The sequence below is a fragment of the Carya illinoinensis genome, chromosome 7 (genome assembly GCF_018687715.1).
Source record: "Carya illinoinensis cultivar Pawnee chromosome 7, C.illinoinensisPawnee_v1, whole genome shotgun sequence".
NCBI classification, from domain to species: Eukaryota; Viridiplantae; Streptophyta; class Magnoliopsida; order Fagales; family Juglandaceae; genus Carya; species Carya illinoinensis.
In genome coordinates, this window is record NC_056758.1 from 40,067,432 (window position 1) to 40,085,610 (window position 18,179).

The window sequence follows — 18,179 nt, forward strand, 5'->3', positions numbered from 1 at the left end:
TAGGATTAAAACTCACAATTAATATTTTATCATAAAATATTAAAATATATTTTCCTCATGTGCATAAATATTTTGAAAATTAAATTTGAAAATTTTGAAAAATGATTGATTGTTATATTTTATATGTGCACGACATGATTAAATGTTTAGATTTTGAAAATATTAAAGATGATTGATTGTCATATTTCACATGTGCATGCTTTATTTGAATATTTTAAAAGGTGATTAATGCTCATTTTGATTTATGCAAAAAATAGATGATTTTGTTTGAAAATATTAAAAATGATTGATTGTTATCTTTTACATTTGCATGCTTTATTTGAATATTTTCAAAAGTGATTGATTCTCTTTTTGATTTATGCAAAATGTAGATGATTTTGTTTAAAAATTTTGAAAAGTAAAGTGAGCTCCTTTTATTATATGCAAAAAATAAAAAGATTATATTTGAAAATTTTGAAAAGGGAATGATGTTATATTTGATATGTGAATATTTTTAAATTTGAATATGAAATCTCATATGCCTATAAATAGATTATTTGAGAGTTTCACATTTATAACATCAAGAACATACAACATTCATTCAAATTTTTCATTCTCTCTTCTCTAAATATTGAGCCTTAATCCTTATTCATTTTGAGAGAGATCTAATTTGCACTGTATTGTTCTTATTTCACTCATTGAGGAGTGTTTTATGACAACTTACCCACTATCAACTTTTATATCAGTAAAAGAGTGCGTATAACTCTTGTGCGTGTAGAAAATGTTCTACATAAAGAATAGTTGAATCAGTACATATAAGATGATTGCAAGTGTAGATAGTATTTTACACGGATTTTTTTGTAGAGGTGGTGTTTAAATGTGTAATATATTTTTATCTCCACCTAAGGGAGATTAAATAGTGAATTTGAAGATTCTCAATGAGAAACTTGAGGTGATGACGTAGGCAGTAGAGCTGAATCTCGTTAACATACTGAGTTTGTTTATCTTTTATCCTTACTTTTTATATTTACTGCTACTTTATATTTTATATTGTATATTTGATTTATAATTATTAAGTTTTTAAATATAACCCAATGTATCTCTATCTTGTATTAGTTATTTGGACAACAGTCTAAATTTCAAACCAATAACCAATGAAAGTATAAATATAGGTTTGATTCTCTTCCTTATTTGAGCAAAAGAAGGTAATTTTGAAAAACAAATTATGAGTAATATTAAATATGATAGATTATGTAGATGTCAATTATTTATTTTAAAAAATAATGAAATTTAGTATTAAAAAATTAAAATTTTTATATTTATTTATTTAAAAAATATGCAACATACCCTGTAATTATAAATATAATTTTTTTCTATTCCTAATTTCCTTGTTAGGGACGAGAGAATGCATCCAAGGACAAAAACCAGCCCGTTTAGACCTGTCCAAAGCTCCATAACGGACAGACCCGAATGCCTCAAACCAAACTCAAAAGTCCAAAAGGCCTCTTCCGGGGGAACCCGTAAATGTTTCGGCCTCCAAAGAAAACGGAAAACCCAACCTCTGCTAAAGCCTCAATTGAAACCCTTGCAAAACCTCCCAAGAGGTTTCCCCCTCCTTGTTCTTGCTTTCGATTTTGGAATTATGGATGAGGGAGTAGATAATGAGAGACAAGAGTACACTCTGGTGGTAAGGAAGTCCTATTTTGGTCTCCCCACCGCATGTCCTTCATGCCTCCCTGTTTACATCTATCTGAAGTTTGCTCAGCTCCCTTTCCGTTTGGATTTCAACTCTACCTACCCCGATTCTGGTAAAATCCTCTTCCCCCTTCTCTCTTTCTTTGTTCCTGTTAATTGGAAGTTAAATGACAGATTTTGCCTTTCGATTGGTTAGCTTTGTGTTCGAGGCCCTGGATTGCTGAGTGTCACTAGTTTGCTTCTTTTATTGTTCAAATTAATTATTTAGTAATAAAGTAAATCAGTGCGTATTTCTGGGTTCCGTGGTTGCTTTCTGGCTTACATATAATTAAGTTTTCTTTTTGTAAATTTCCGTATTTTGGTGTTTTTGCTTGGATTCTTTGGCTCACAATTACTCATCTGTATCTGTATCGAGTTTAGTTTGATTTGACGTGTCAATAGTGAGATATTCTAGCTGATTGGGGCTACTTATAATGGTGTTAATTGGAGCTCGGTTCTTCCGCTACTTACATTACCTCAGTTCACGATTATACTTTTGTGTGTAGATTTATGCAGCTGCATAGGTGCAAAACTTATGTATACGATCTATGTGGTTTAGACCTTTTCTGACACTTACCCCAAAAAGAAAGACATTAGGCTTATGTTCAATGTGTTCGTATTTAAGTAAATTAGCATACTCATCAACACGCTCTTTGTTGCTTTATTTCTTAGATCAAATTCCTTATATTGAGTCTGGTGATTACGTGGCCTACAATAATGAGAATGGTGGGGTGATTGAAAGTTTAAAAAAGAATGGCATTGTTGATTTGGATTCTGAGTTCTACTCAGTCCCAGAATGGTTATCAACAAAAGCGATGGTTATTTCTTGGATTGAAGATGCACTTATGTATGAACTCTGGGTGGGTTCTGATTGTACTCCTGCCAAGAAGATCTACTATTCGAATCTTCCATGGCCAATAGGAAAGGTTCTTTTCTTAAAGCAAGTTTACTCAGTCAAGCAACGACTTGGAATAACTAAGGACAATGCCGAGCAAAAGGAAGAAGAGGTCCTATATCTTCATTAACTTTGTTGTTTCAGATTTAATACGTTCTCTTTCTTTCAACTAAATGTTGGCAGTCTTCTTTATGCTGCTTGTCTTATCTTTTTTAACGGAAAATATGCAAATTGCCCTCAAAATTACCACCCAAGTTGCAATCACTCCTCAAACTAGCAATTTTGGCAATCACACCTCAAACTACAAAGAAATTGACTCTTTTCAATTACCCTTAAAAATTATAAAATATCCTAATAAATTATAAAAATCATTTTGACAGATTTGTTTTTAAAAAAATTAAGAATATTTTTTAAAAAAATTAATTTTTTAAAAGTATATAACTTATTTTTATTGTTTAAATTTTTTCATGCTTTTGATATTTTTGTTTTAAATTTTGTTGAGAAAAATTATTCATGTTTTTAAGTTTTTATATGTTTTTAAAATTAATTCTCAATTGTTTTGTTTTAGTTTCAAGAATAATTTTTTAACTTATATTATTTTTAAATTTTATTATTTCTTCGATTTTCTCTTTTATTAAAGGGGCCTATGTCAAATATTTTAAGAAGGCATATACTAGAATATTTTGGTGGTTGGAGGGGGTGATTGCTAAAATTGATAGTTTGGGGGTGATTGCAATTTGAGTAGTAGTTCGAAAGAAGAGGGAGAGAGAGGGGGGGGGGGGGGGGGGGGGGTGTGGTGTTGTGCATTTTTGCCTTGTTTTATTAATGTGATTTTTTTTTTTTTTTATAATTATGTTTTGTTGGACAGATTTACAAGAGAGCCAACATTGCATATTCTGCCCTGTCAACTAGGTTAGGGGAGCAGAACTTTCTCTTCGAGAACAGGTGACTCTTTTGGATATCCAATCTGAGATATTTATATCCGAAGTGTAGATTGTTTTTTTAATACGAAGTGCAATTAGCTATAACACATTGATGTTTCTGTAACTGAACGAGTTATTCCTTTCATGTAGGCCAACTAGTGTTGATGCAGTTTTTCTCGCGCATGCCCTTTTGACTCTACAAGCATTACCTGTGAGTCATCAACAAATTTAATTTTAGTAAAAACCCACGCATAAACAAATTTGTAGTAGGGCTAACTCCATCCTCAAGAATTAGCCCATCCTTAAGCCCAATTTCTCTCCTCTAGCCTCTTGTATATAAACTCACCTTACATGCACATGAATCTCTACATGCAAAATTTACCTTCTGTCCAGTTTCTTTTGACATGCATCTGCATATCCCCGAGCAACGTTTTTTGTTTTTTTGGGTGTTTGTGTTGTGGGGAGGAGGGGGGGGGGGGGGGGGGGGCATCTGCAAAGCTGGTTTTGCTTATACTGATAGTCGTGTGTTAGGTTGTAGTTTGATCAGTAGATTCTTCTATGCACTCTTTCTGTGAAGTTTCTTAAATTAGTTCATATTTCCTTAGCTTCAAAAAATTAGCAAGTTTCTTATTAAAAGTCATGCCAACTTTCTTCTTTTTACCTATAAAAAATCATGTCAACTTTAATATAAAGCACCCAACATTTTTTTTTGGATAGGTAAACGATTATATTATATTAATGAGAATAGGCTTAGTCCAAGTACAAGGGGTCTACAAGAGTTAAACCTATCTAAGAAGGGAAAAAGCACCCAACATTTAAGAAGCTTATTACATCTTTACATTTTTATTAATAATCGTTTTGTATCAAACCGTGTAATATTTTTTGGTAGGGAGAGTAGTTAATATTTTTCTATTCTTCTTATTAAGGGAAGGATTTTTTAAGCATGTTTCCTGCAATTATGTGCTATCAGGAAACGTCAGTGCTGCGGAGCAAACTTTTAGAGCATGCTAATCTACTAAAGTATGCTGAAAAGCTTAAGATAGAGTTTATAGAGGCAGGTTCTTCGTCTTCTTCTATTCCATATTTTCAGTCAGACCCACCATCATCAACTTCAAGAAGGGGTCCTCCGAACTGGAGTAAGATGGTTTTCAATTCTTACATATAAAAAAACAATGCTTTTCAATTCTGGATACTTTTTTTTTCATCAAAATGTCTTTAAGTGGTTTTTCTTTGATGAGTTGAGTGCCTTTCATATTCGGATTAGATTTTCGAATTTATAGTAGATTATGTTTGGTATTGGTATTAAAATGTCAAATGAAATAATTGGTGAAAAGAGATTGTTAGGGTTACATCAGGATCTTGCTAGTGTTTTCGAATTTACATGCAAATTCCTTCTTCCAGATCTACCGAGACCTTTACCAAAACTCCCTATTTTTTTTTAGACGTGAAGCGTTGTTTCTTGGAATGGCATCATGATGACCTTGTATATTCAAATTGAAGGGAAGTTACTTCCATAAGGAAAAATTGTGAATTTGAGAAGTTTTCCAGAAGAGAGCAGTGTGGGAAAGGGTTGTGTTGGACATGATCCTTGCCTATCGCTTCTCTCTTCTCTCCTTGCCCAAAAGCCTAAATGGCACACCATATGCATAGCTGAAAAGAAAAAAGGAGCATCTAAATGAAAATTATAGGAACTTTGACGAAGTTCAATCAGTTGGACCATATGGATAATATGCCATGGACCGTATCAAAGTGAATACCATGGGTGAGTGTTGTAGATTGTAATGGCTTAAATTTTCATGATTTTCGTGTTTCTATCCCTTTCTCTTAGCTAGGTGTAAACTCTTGTATGCCCCATGTGTAGTGGGACTATGCCTATTGATATTAATACAAACATCTTTCACTTATGAAAATAAATAAAATAAAATTTTCTCTCCCCTTTTTAATTTTTACTGGAAAGGAATCAAGGATTCATTTCTGCCAGTTCATTCTCACAGAAGACTCTTCCATGTGATCATTTCCCCAGAACATTTTGTGCACTAGTAGAAACGTATTGTTTCTTTCTTAGGAAGGGGAAGAACATAATTTGGATGAGGTTCTCTAGTAGGTGTCTTTGGAACTACCTCATTATTTTCTTTCTTTCTTTCTTTTTGGGAAGTAATAATGTATTATGCCAGAGCTTCCAAGATAATACGAGGACAATGGAAGAACTCAACACTCTCTTTTAATGCACTTTACCACTGGATGGCTGTCTGCTTACGTTTCTCTAGCTTTAGGTTTCTTTCTCTAGGTGGGTTTATCTACTGTATATTTCCTATGTACTTGGATAAGGCTTTTTTTTTTTTTTATCATTAACCAATTCATCTTAATCAAAAAACAAGAATTATGTCTGGTAGTGGTGGTCACCATATAACTGCATGGCTGCTTCAACGTCCTTGTTTTATGGTTCATATGTACATAAAACATGTCTTGTGCTTTTTGTCGTATCAATGGGCAGACCATGGTTGCTTTTGGTTTCGGGTGACCGATCGGTATAGTTAAAATGGTATTTCTAGCCTCAAATAGATTCTACTGCAAAGTTCCATCACTAATACACAAATAATTTATGCTTGAGTTGCATTTATTCCTATCTCATGGATTTATTGTCTCTGCTGTATTGTTATTTTGGCTGATAATTTCTTTCTACAAACAATTTTAAACCATCAAAATAAATGTTCTAATCACAGGTTCAAAGCCTAGGAGCAAACCCAAGAGGCAAAAGACAAAGGAGGAGAAAACTTTTAGGAGAAGGGCCAAATATTTTTTGGCAACACAGGTTGTTGCAGTTATACTCTTTCTCTCTTTGGTTACTAGATCTGATGATGAAGTGGAGCTTGACGAAGATGAGGGCTATGGTTATGATGACTAAAAAGCATTCATTCACTTATAGACAGACTTGCATTCTCTCATATTTCCCTGTCTTACCAGCCAAGTTTTGCGCCGTGATAAGGATGAGTTTCCTTACTGTTCTTTTGTTACAGGTTCTATGAGAATTTTGGGAAATAAATAGTCATACAATCGAAGGATATGATGTGCATTAGATTGAGCTGTATGTTGTGCGGTTCAGAAGAAATGTTCTCCATGTTGTTGGGTTCTGATATTTGATTTTTGATTTTTGAAGGATCCTAGTCAAAGGTTTTTTATTAAAATCCTCATCCCAGAAAAGTAATGGGTCTGTATTGTTCCAAATTCTAACAATTTGTCTGAACATTGCACACACGTGGGGGCATTGGAAAAAAGCACTTGAATGGAAATCCAATCATCAATGCGAAGTAGCTTGAGGCCAGCAATTGAATAGAGCTTTAGCACCGAAGGAGAATTAATAAATCAGGTCACGTACATTAACTTCAAACGAACAAAACAGGATGACAGATTTTTATCAATTGTTTTGATAACGACGATGTTCATCAATCATACCATCTGATTGATTACCGAAAACAGAAAAATGATGGAAAATAATTGGGAATTTCTGATAATGTACATGTTACAAACTTCCTAGTCCCAACTAGTTCTCACGAGTTTCAGGTTAATCTATTTCCACTTCTATTTTCCTTGATCATCTAACAATTAAATGGAGAAAAAATTTGGTGATGGAACATGGAAATGCAAATTACCCTATTCTACCTTACTGAGTTAACAAGTTATTGACGCCCATTAATTGCTTAAAGTACACAATAGGATACGATATTGCATTTCATCACCACTTGAACTTTGCAGTCATTTTGTCTTCTCCCACTGCTTAACAAGTACAGCGTATCCTTCAGCAGAACTGAACGCAAATTCTGTCAATGAGCTCGTGGCAACTGACATTCCGGCACAAAGCACCCTTATTGCAACTTCGGCCATTTTCTCTGCAGTCTTTACCCCTTCTTCTACCTGACCAGCCTCCACCATTTTCATATTTCCATCGAATTCCTCGGATGACCCACCTCCATATCTATTTGATCCAATTGGTGCATGGGGAGAATCCTCTCTTAGCTGTTGAGCATAGATAGAGCCCATCCCAGCTGCAAAAAAGTCTAGTCCATCAAGCACTGGCGTTTCTCTGATAGCATCAAGAACCTTTGACCATTGGATGCAGAGTCCAAATATTGGCAGGGTTCCACTGGAACGGCGAGGAGAGAAAGGTACTTTTGACGTGTCGGGACCGGACTGGACACACCGGAGTAGCCAGCCAGCTAGTACACGCGCATAGGATCGTTGAGAAGTGATCCATGACCCGAAACAGACTTGCCAATTCCTGAGTTCTTTTTGAAGATTGGCAGCTGAAGTTGCTAACCTGTGCGGCTCAGTTATTGACATGGAAGAGGGTTTTCTTACATCTATTTTTGAAGGCATTCCAGCTAGTAAAAGCTTGGCTTCGTCTAATGTCCGCTTCTGTGACTGATGACACCCTGCCATTTCCTTCCACATCCTTTCCAACCTGTAGTTTCCCAACATTCACCTTGTCAGAAAAATTTAGAAGTGTGGGCGGATTCGCAGTATGAATCCAAAAGCCCAGGTCAACAATTGGAAAATTGTTTCATAATATTTTAAGAGTTAAAAAGGGAAAAAAAAAAACCAATTCATCATGGATAAAAGTGGATGCACACATCATCACTAGCAAGAAGAGACCTTTGATAGGAAATAGGAGCCATCATTGAAAACGATGATACATGGATACGGCTTCAAAGTTTCATAAATGGAAGTAGTTTTATCTGCCAACACAGTTTGTTAATAACGTCTTAACATTTCTATATAATGGCTCTATTCATGATAATAAATTTTAGCTAAAAAATGATAACTTAAAAAGCAGGAAATAGTCTTGTTAAGATATAAAATAAATAATAAAATTTATATATTTTTTTCGTTAATTTTAACCTTTTGAGACAAATGGTGATTTCATATGGTATCAGAGTAGAAGTTCTAAATTCGAACTCTAAGGTCCCATCTGGAATTTGGATTAAACTAACTCTGTTGAGTCTAATTTTAAACTGAGTCTAACATCCAAACACCAAACTCTTAAATTTTTAAACTCATCTCAACTCAAAACCTCTTTACACGTGAGAATCACAATATTTTTCAACTTCCTATAAATACATCTAAACTCACCTTAACATTTTAATACATCTAAACTCATCTTAAGTGGGCTCTACAAAACTCACTCCATCATCTCATCTCACTATTATTAATAAAGAACTCAACTCAGCTTAATATCTAAATGGAACTCTATACTCTATTCCATTTAATTGAATATTTTATATGTTGGATTACTCATTGAGGGTGAGGGTGAGTTTTAAGATATAAAATAAACAAAAATTCTATGTACAGTCACTTTTACGTCACTAATGTGATTAGTTGATTATTAAAAAAAATTAATGCAGCCAATCACATCAGTGAAGGTAAAGAGTATGCAAAAATAACTGTATATAGCATTACTCTGAAATAAATAATAAAATTTTCACTTTTCTATTAATTTAAATTTTTAGGACAAGTGATGATTTCACATCACACCATCCCCATGTTGGTAAACAGTTGATTTGAGTTTGAGAGGATGATTCCACATGGTACACAAATGACTTCGAGATTACCCTCGTACTAATTCAAGAAGTTGAGGCTGCAATTCTTCATCCCTGAGAGTTTCGATCCTCTTTGAAATAGCTTCAACTGAGTGTATTGAAACTTTCATCTGGGTATGCAGATCTCTAATGGCTGCCCTTGTTTTATCAACTGAAATGGGGTCCTCTTCTTTTGTCTCTTGGTTCCTGAGTTGCATACATTTCTTCTCATAGGCAATTCGAACCTTTTCGCCAGACTGTTCATGAAGGTAACAAAGACAGCGGTCAGATTACATTGTTATTCTTACCAGTGTTTGTTTTGCCCACAATTCTTGAAGAAAATAAAAAAGAAAAAAAAGAAATCAATGAAAACACAATTTTGCGTTCAACAGTATCATCTACGAAGTAATTTTCAAAACACGCAAGAAAGTCAGATCTAGTGGAAAATTAGAAAAGAAAATCATTTTTCAAAGAGATTGCTATATACTTCTCCAAAGTCAATTTTGGCTTCTGGTTTCTACCTACTACTTTTCCTCAAGTTAGTTAGATGTCTCGTCCTCTTTCTAGATCATCTAGAAGTTTAAGTTGAGAACGATTCTCTGGTTCAAATTAATAAGAAACCAAAAGAGATAAGTACTAAATCATGCTTTCGACCATTCACAACTAACTTTTTTTTTTTTGACGAGTACAATTCACAACTAAAATTATTTCTATAGCCTCATGTAGCACCTGCTACTACTTGCTTACACGCGCACACAAGCAGAAACACATACATATATACTTGAAACATATTATCGGTAATTTTGTTCATTGGAAGGAAGTCTTTGTCTAGGAGGTTAGGCTTATATTACATTTTGCATGTGTTTCTTCTCAGAAAATGTCATCTGAGAGTCAGAAATTAGTAACTGTTAAAGGTCAGTGGGTGGGAGTCAAGAAGTATTACCCTGACTTCCTCATAGAGTTTCTTCTCCCAAGCGAATAACCTTTCCAGTGTCGATTGGTGACAACCTGAATACACGCATGGTTCCTCCAAATAGCCACCACTGCTTTCATAACCTTCATCTGTCGAGCTTGAAGAATTAATTAAAGATGAGGACTTGCAATTAGATGAAGCTGAGCGGAATAAAGCTACTGGGTTCAACATTTTCATGGCTGCAAAAAATAAAAACAAATACCCTTAGTTGGTCTGCTGAAAATTTAAGCAGATATAAAGCAAAACCAGAGAAAAGTCCCATCCTTTGATGAAGATTACACAAGTCCAACATACAAGAACGCAATTGAGACTAACAACTGTAAAGAAAAATAAAAATAAATTATAATATCTAATGGACACTCACCTATTCAATGCTCATTTTTGGGATTCAATAAATCATTGGGACAATTCCAACAAGCCTAAATCTGCATAAACGAAAACTTCATTTGGCCTAAAAGGAAACTAGGGTCCACGATATTTCATAGTCAATTTTACGTAGTATCACTAGAATTTCTTCAATATTAGATTGCATATCCAAAAAAAGATGTGCATAGATGCAAAGGGATGGACGGGAATCTCAACAGACTACAAGCAGAGCAAAGAAGAATATTTGTGCAATTATTCCATACGTGTGAGTTCCCTGGTGGTTGATGCATACTGAGCTCTGCTAGCTTCTAATAAGGCTGAAACCTTATTGGCTGAATTGCAAACAATCATGAATTGAGACTCAAGATCCTTGACCACTTCTGCCATGCTCGTTGGCCTGCGATTAACATAAACAGTAAAACCTGGTGTTTCTTCCTTGGCTTCTCGATCACCTACTGCCATTTCTTGATTATAAGTTTCGACTTCTTTGAAAGTTTGACCTTTTGATACTTCTATGCTTGCATGGTGCCATCGTAAGCCTGTCATCTGATGCTCAGTTTCAGTTGCGCTATCCGTTTCTTCCACCTCATCCTCCTCTTCATCTATATCTTCAACGATTCCTTCTCTGGTGCAGTCTAGATCAATTTTAGCTCTTTCTTCTGTCAGATTTACCTTGTCATCAGATTCTTCTTGTTCGGTTTCCTCTTCTAATTCTGGAATCCCTTCTTCTTCTCGGACATGCCTTAGACCTCCAATGTCATCATCCATGAGTGAATGACCGAAACTACTACGTGTAGGGTAGCCATAGTAGTCAACTGATGAAAATGGATTCCAAAAGAAATCCCATTGGGATGCTTGGGGCGAAGGTGGAGGAATATTGGGTCTGTTGATCGGGGAATAAGAAAAGAATGAAGAACTTAACTGTGAGGATTGCATTTCAAAAAAGCCATCAATGCCAAAATGGTGCATTGGTGCGTAGGTTTCAACTCGGACAGTCTCTGGTGACTGAGGTCTTTCCTCAACCAGCACAGCTGGCTCCCCACCTGATCTCAGATAATTTACTTTCACGCATGAGTTAGGCTGAGACTGAATTGGTGTTGACGGTAAGGACTTGGATGAAAACGTGATGAAACTGGGACTGGATTTCTGTGCAGGTGTGAAAGGGGGGGTTATGAATGAATCTAATAAGAACTCACGAGGCTCATCTCCATCGATATAATCACGAAGAGCAGCCGAAACTCTCTTTAAGGACTGGATATAGGCGATGTGTCCAGAAGCAAATCGGCTTCTCTCCTCAACAGCCTGTTTGATGAATCTCTTACGATCTTTACAAAGCTGAACTGCCTCTTCATCATCCAGCTTTGATGTGGAACATCCCATCTCCCACTTTTGCTTTCACTTTCCCTCTTCCGTTTTCCTCACCAGAATCATAAGGAATCCTGGGCTGTTTAAAGGGAAAGAAAGTTTAGTAATTCTAAAAGTGTAGAGAGCAAGAAGCAGAAGCAGAACTGGAAAATATTTAGTGTGAACCATGGTCAAAGAAGCTAGTTTGCAGAAACCTGACCGTCAATGCAAAAAGAACCAAAAAAAAAAAAAATCATTTGAGAAAATAATTTTAGCAAAAGAAAGAAGGAATTGAGCAAAGAAGAGAAAAAGTCTTTTGGTAGTATGACTAACGGAGAGAGATCGCACCAAAAGAAGATAAAGGGTTAAAGTAGAGAGAAAAAATGCATACAAAAAGAGGAATGAGAAAACGAAAAGAGAATAATAATTTACAGAGGTCACATGGTGAACTCTGCAACTGTCCCAAACCAGAGCTGGAAACTGGTGGAAATTTAACCACATCAAAGCCCTTCTGTTTTATTTATTTATTTATTTATTTATTTATTTTTTTTTGGGGGGGGAGGGATTCAAACAAAATGTTCAGAAAATTATCTTTGAAATTCAATAAAAAGCACGAAGAATGTAACATCAAAGCAGAAAACAAATTTCAAAATGTAAGAATTTGCTCATAAAAAAAATCAACCAACTCTAACCAGAGCTTCATAGGACAAGTAATAAGAAACTGAACAGAAGAAGAAGATACTGGGAAAACACCAACCCATTTGAAAAATAAAACGATATGTTATGTTATAAAATTAAGAGTATCAATATTTGTATCTCTTGGTGAAAGTTTCATTCAAGAGCTTCATACAACGAAAAAAAAAAAAAAAGGACGTTTTCGAATGATTGGGAACTTGTACAGGGAATTGAGACTAATCTGAGAGAAATAATGCTTAATGGACTACAGTGGAGAAGCATACCTGGTTATTGCGGGCGGGAATAAGACGATGGAGCTTGATTACAGAGAGAGAGAGAGAGAGAGAGAGAGAGAGAGACGTTGAGAAAAGCAACGGTCGAAACTCAAGTGGAAGATGAGAAAACAGCGTAAAGAAACAAAATTTAAGTTGGAGGTTGGAGAGCTAATAACAAAAGAGAGAGCAGAACTAGGAACAGAGAATATGACTCCTCATGCTTTTTGCCCTTCATGCTTCTGAAAAATTTCCTAGAGTGCCACTCTCTCAAAATTACCTATTTTCTTTCTGAAGTGACCGTGACATCTTTTCAGAATCTTTCTCATTTCGTAATTTTGTGGTCGGGTTCCCACCCTTTGGCCAGGGCAATTTACATGGACACCCCAAAGATCTCGATCTCGTATCAAGTAGAGTAATTTTAAATGGTTGATATTTAGAATTTTGTTATATATAAATATAGTTGTATATTAATTTGTATATTAATATTGATTTATTCATATTTAAAATTTAAATTAATATTATTTTTAATAAAATTTATTTTTTGATCAATCACATCATATTAATGTACAGATTAGTGTATAATTGTGTTTATAATTATATTTTTCTTAATATTTAATGCAATAATTCGTTGTATAATTAAAAAAAAAAAATCTTTAGTTTTAGCCGTATATTTTAATGGGTGATGATCTTTTAACGGAGTATCATTATTCAAAAGATATATGAGACTCGTCCCTAACATTTCTCCATGCAATATATACCTGATCCTATGCAGTATCGCATCTCCGGACAATGCTTAGGAACAGAGTCTCTTCGCACTTCATTTCCTGCCGTCTCGTTTTTACATACAATCATGCACATGCTGAACACCAACCTATGAGAGAAACGCTTTTGTCTCTCTTGAGAAAATGCTCATCTACCAAACAGTTGCAACAAATACACGCCCAAATGCTCGTCAACTCCATACGCAAACCTAATTTCCTTCTCTCCAAAATCATCGACCTCAAGGACTTCTCCTATGCCTCCCTTCTCTTCTCTCACATCCCCCATCCCAACGACTACGCTTTCAATGTCATGATCCGTGGCCTCACCAACGCATGGCATGATTACTCTCTTGCTCTTCAATTCTATTACCAAATGAAGTTTTTGGGCCTAAAGCCCAATAATTTTACGTACCCCTTTTTGTTCATTGCATGTGCGAATATTTTAGCGTTGAATCATGGCCGGACTGCACACTCTTCCATATTTAAATTTGGATTGGATGGTGACGACCACACATATCATTCGTTGCTGACAATGTATGCGCGGTGTGGTCAACTGGATTGTGCCCGGAAAGTGTTCGACGAAATTACTGCGAAGGACTTGGTTTCCTGGAACTCGATGTTATCAGGGTACTCAAAGATGGGATATGCTGCGGATGCAGTGGGGCTGTTTCGAGAAATGATGGAAGTGGGCTTTGAGCCAGATGAAATGACTTTAGTGAGTGTTCTTGGGGCATGTAAGGACCTAGGAGATTTGAGTTTGGGGAGGTGGGTGGAGCGGTTTGTTGAGGAGAATAAGATAGAGCTGAACTCTTATGTGGGTTCTGCATTAATTGATATGTATGGGAAGTGCGGGGATTTGTTGGCAGCAAGGAGGGTCTTCGATGGTATGGTGAAGAAAGATGTCATCGCCTGGAATGCCATGATTACGGGGCAAGTTTTTCTTTCTTTATACTGGATAATTGGACTTATCTTAAACTGGAAATTTATTGAGATTCGATATTTTTTCCCATATACTTGATAATCTCAAAGTAGACAGTTTCGTCAGTTTTTTCTCAGATCATTTGGGATATGCGATATAACTGGCTCATTGTTGGCTTATTTGTCATTTGGACAGAGAAGTTTTGCCCTTGATTGAAAATTACGAGGAGATTCATCGTATCATAGTCTCTGAAAATTAAGCTTTCTTCACCAGGACTGTCCATTAAATTTCCACCTAACATGACCGATTAAAAAAAAGAAAAGAAAAGTCCGCCTAATATGATCTTTAATCCCTTTCCGAGTCCTGAAATATTTTTATTAAATTGTAAATAATGTTATCTTCAATTGTATGACGTTTTCAGAGCACAACCTCATTAATAATATTAATAAATAACTTTTTTAAGCCAAGAGTTTTGTACATCTCAATTAAATCCACATTTCACTATTCCTCATTGATTCTTTATCGGGCTTGCTTCTACCCCTTTACTCACAGAAACTTACCATAATCTAGGGTAGTTGTGTCAAGTATGATGCTTTGGATGAGCAAAGCAAATTCAATGTCATCTACACACACATACATGCATGCATACATAAACATATGAACATGAAATGTACGCTTTGCATTACTTTTCATGTAATTTTCTCACCTTTGGAAGTCAGATGTGTTATCGAGGTTCAACGTTAGCTTATAAGTTTATAAATGACAGATATTCACAAAATGGAATGTCAGATGAAGCAATCAGGCTATTTAATCGCATGAGAGAGGCAGGTGTTAATCCAGATAAAATCACATTGGTTGGAGTGCTGTCTTCTTGTGCCTCAATTGGGGCCCTTGACGTAGGGAAATGGGTTGATACATATGCATCGGAAAGAGCCTTGCAGCATGACATATATGTTGCTACTGCATTAGTTGATATGTATGCAAAGTGCGGGAGTTTAGACAATGCACGAAGAGTTTTTGAAGGCATTCCCCTGAAAAATGACGTATCTTGGAATGCCATGATTTCTGCACTTGCTTTTCATGGCCAAGCACAGGAAGCCCTATCATTATTTGAGCGCATGTCAAAGGAGGGAGGGGTTGTCCACCCAAATGACATCACATTTATTGGAGTGCTTTCTGCATGCGTCCACGTTGGATTGGTAGATGAGGGCCGTAGATTGTTTGATATGATGAGCTCTTCTTTTGGTTTGGTCCCAAAAGTTGAGCATTACTCTTGCATGGTTGACCTTTTGGCACGTGCAGGCCATCTCTATGAAGCTTGGGACTTCATTGAGAAGATGCCTGAAAAACCTGATGAAGTTGTATTGGGGGCTTTGCTTGGTGCCTGCCAGAAGTGCAGAAACATAGATGTTAGTGAGCGGGTTATGCAGCGGCTGCTGGAGCTGGAGCCTTCAAATTCTGGAAATTATGTAATCTCATCAAAAATTTTTGCAAACTTGAAAAGGTGGGATGATTCAGCAAGGATGAGATTGTTGATGAGACATAGGGGTGTAAATAAGACTCCTGGCTGTAGCTGGATTGAGATTGAGACCCAACTTTATGAATTTCATGCTGGTGATATCTTGCTCCATGATTCAGCCAAGATTTATGAAGTACTTGGTCTACTTTACAAGGAGCTGTGGAGGGAAGGTTACATTCCAAAGATTGATGAATCTTCCAAACAAGGGGTTGAAGAGGCAAGGTTCTTACAGAGGACTGATGAGTTCAAAACTTGCTCTACTTAGTCGTCTTCCCAACTAACAATATATTAGGCCATGTTTTGTCATGCTACTAGTGAATATGTTTCTGATCTTAAATTTTTCTCTTTACCTTTTTACACATATTCTTGAAGATAAAACCGTAGGCAACTTGTCAACATTGCAAGACTGTCACATGACCAGCTTATCAATGCTTTTTATCCTTTTATGAAATATAGGGTTGGAGGCAATATGGCAGCGGCTTGATTATTGCAAAATAATGGAGTAGGAGTTGGAACCAGAAGACCAATCTGCTTAAAAAATTTTGATAACCGCGTTAGCTCACTAGAAGTGCAAGTTGTTTTTGTACTCAACTTCTATACTAGATTGCACTATTATCATTTGTTTCTTACTCTTCTACTAACCAAATGACCACTTGTAAAGGTATAGTACCTTGGAGTAAATCATCCATTTGAAGAGAAGCATGCTCAATCACCATTGGTCAAGCCTTCCACTCTAAGGTGCACATTCCGCCTACACAAAAGTCTCCGACCAGGGTCTTTTTTAACTGGCATTGTATGCATGTTATTCCTTATGTATTGTTTACATAAATTCCTCTGTATGGTACAGCAGCTTGCACATGTTCTCTGTAAATGAGTTGATCTTTCTTTGTAAAACAAATTATAGAATCTAGGAGGAAGAAATTTTCTTCAGTGCTCAATAGCAAGGTCTGCTTGCTGATGTGCGCCTATAACACTTTCTTGGGTGTTGCTCTAATTATCTTTAGCTTGCTTTGGATTATCTCGAACTTGGGTAAATCTTGCATGATTTCTTTGATCATGTTTTAGTCTTCACCAATCTTTCATCATTCCTCAATATTCTTGGATTTCTATGATTGTTTTGCTCAATTTTTCTTTTCAGTTTTATTTGTTCTTCACAAATTCTGTCATTTCTGCATCATTGATTCTCTAACTTTCTTTTTTTTTTTTTTTTTCTTTTTTTCTATCCAATTCATCTCTACTTTTATTTTTCATTTTTCCCCTGATTTCCCCTTCTTTCGTTGAATTTGAATTAACCCTCCTCCTGTTCTCCATGCATGGTTCCGGTGAATTGTTTGCTATGGTTTCCTGGAGAAATGATGAAAAAAATATAGGACTTGAGGCCTAACTTTTGCTGTCAGTTTCTTCTTGAGTGAGGCTCTGGCTCTTCTATCCATCCTGTAAGGGTTTCCCAGCGAGGAAACCTGATGGGTCATGAGTGAAGAACAGGGAAAAACTCGAGTGACAATCATGCTATAGGATTGCAAAGGGTTTGAGAAGCAGATCTGCAAGTCAAGTGGATCACCCGATGAGAATTTTGGAATATAATGCTCTAGACATAAGGCATCGAATTGAACAATGTACGCAATCTGTGGAAGTCGAGGAACATGCATGGTTCAATCCTTTCAAGGGTGGCATCTGAAGGAGAAATGGAGCCAGCTAACTCCTGTGAAGAGTGGCAAACTTCACAGGATATCACATCAACCGGATTATCCTACAATGAGAAATAAACGTTTCTTCCAATCTTCTCTGAGTTCTTTCATGATGTTTCTGGTAATTCTTCTGTTACTTTCTTTTAATTATGCTCCAAAGAATATAGACAACAAAGAAACTACATCCATTGTTTTATGCATTATGCTCAAGTCCCTCACCATTCTTGGATGGTTAAGAGGTATTTATTGTGGAAACTTACAGTTCAAATGTTGAGGTCATTCGGGGGATTTTGGTTTGTGGGGGGGGGGGGGGGGGGGGGGGGAAGGAATAAGAATGGTGGGCAAGTTGGGTAGGGTTTAGGCTGAGCTATAAATATATTATGGGGTTGGGCCAGGTTGTTTGCTTTGTGGGTTTTAGACTCGACTGATGGCTAGGAGGCACTGGCAGAAGATAAACTCTAAAGGCAAATTTTCTTTTGTAGCGAAACAATCGATCTCTTCATTCGACAGAAAGATCGATTAAGGGTAAAAATTGGAAGAAAATATATCAAATTT

General features: G+C 36.0%; 3 protein-coding genes across 13 annotated transcripts; 2 read left to right on the forward strand and 1 right to left on the reverse strand.

Annotated features, from left to right (window-relative positions):
* Nucleotides 1-1,477: 1,477 nt before the first annotated feature.
* Nucleotides 1,478-6,716, forward strand: LOC122316573 (mitochondrial outer membrane import complex protein METAXIN-like). Its single transcript, XM_043133199.1, has 6 exons — nucleotides 1,478-1,787; nucleotides 2,386-2,720; nucleotides 3,477-3,553; nucleotides 3,682-3,742; nucleotides 4,502-4,667; nucleotides 6,255-6,716. Exons 1-6 carry the CDS (start codon nucleotides 1,622-1,624, stop codon nucleotides 6,434-6,436), a joined length of 987 nt encoding a protein of 328 aa, XP_042989133.1. The 5' UTR covers nucleotides 1,478-1,621; the 3' UTR covers nucleotides 6,437-6,716.
* Nucleotides 6,717-7,013: 297 nt separating this feature from the next.
* On the reverse strand, nucleotides 7,014-12,899 carry LOC122316572 (protein ALTERED PHOSPHATE STARVATION RESPONSE 1-like). Of its 3 annotated transcripts, none has more exons than XM_043133196.1 (5): nucleotides 12,747-12,899; nucleotides 10,707-11,887; nucleotides 10,048-10,256; nucleotides 9,138-9,361; nucleotides 7,014-7,990 (listed from the first exon to the last, which is right to left on the reverse strand). In XM_043133196.1, the coding sequence occupies exons 2-5, from the start codon at nucleotides 11,821-11,823 to the stop codon at nucleotides 7,285-7,287; spliced, it is 2,256 nt and encodes a 751-aa protein (XP_042989130.1). In that variant the 5' UTR covers nucleotides 11,824-11,887; nucleotides 12,747-12,899; the 3' UTR covers nucleotides 7,014-7,284. The 3 variants fall into 3 exon arrangements, with proteins under 3 accessions (XP_042989130.1, XP_042989132.1, XP_042989129.1); XM_043133198.1 differs by lacking the exon at nucleotides 12,747-12,899 and adding an exon at nucleotides 12,545-12,692; XM_043133195.1 differs by lacking the exon at nucleotides 12,747-12,899 and having other exon boundaries at nucleotides 10,707-12,696.
* A 534-nt stretch (nucleotides 12,900-13,433) lies between these two features.
* Nucleotides 13,434-17,879, forward strand: LOC122316077 (pentatricopeptide repeat-containing protein At2g34400). Of its 9 annotated transcripts, none has more exons than XR_006244235.1 (4): nucleotides 13,434-14,428; nucleotides 15,184-16,510; nucleotides 16,598-16,674; nucleotides 17,307-17,879. XR_006244235.1 is itself a non-coding variant. In XM_043132599.1 (3 exons), exons 1-3 carry the CDS (start codon nucleotides 13,527-13,529, stop codon nucleotides 16,432-16,434), a joined length of 1,914 nt encoding a protein of 637 aa, XP_042988533.1. In that variant the 5' UTR covers nucleotides 13,434-13,526; the 3' UTR covers nucleotides 16,435-17,879. The 9 variants fall into 9 exon arrangements, 2 of the variants coding, with proteins under 2 accessions (XP_042988533.1, XP_042988532.1); XR_006244237.1 differs by having other exon boundaries at nucleotides 15,184-16,153; nucleotides 16,393-16,519; nucleotides 16,598-17,879; XR_006244236.1 differs by having other exon boundaries at nucleotides 15,184-16,153; nucleotides 16,393-16,510; nucleotides 16,598-17,879.
* Nucleotides 17,880-18,179: the final 300 nt, after the last annotated feature.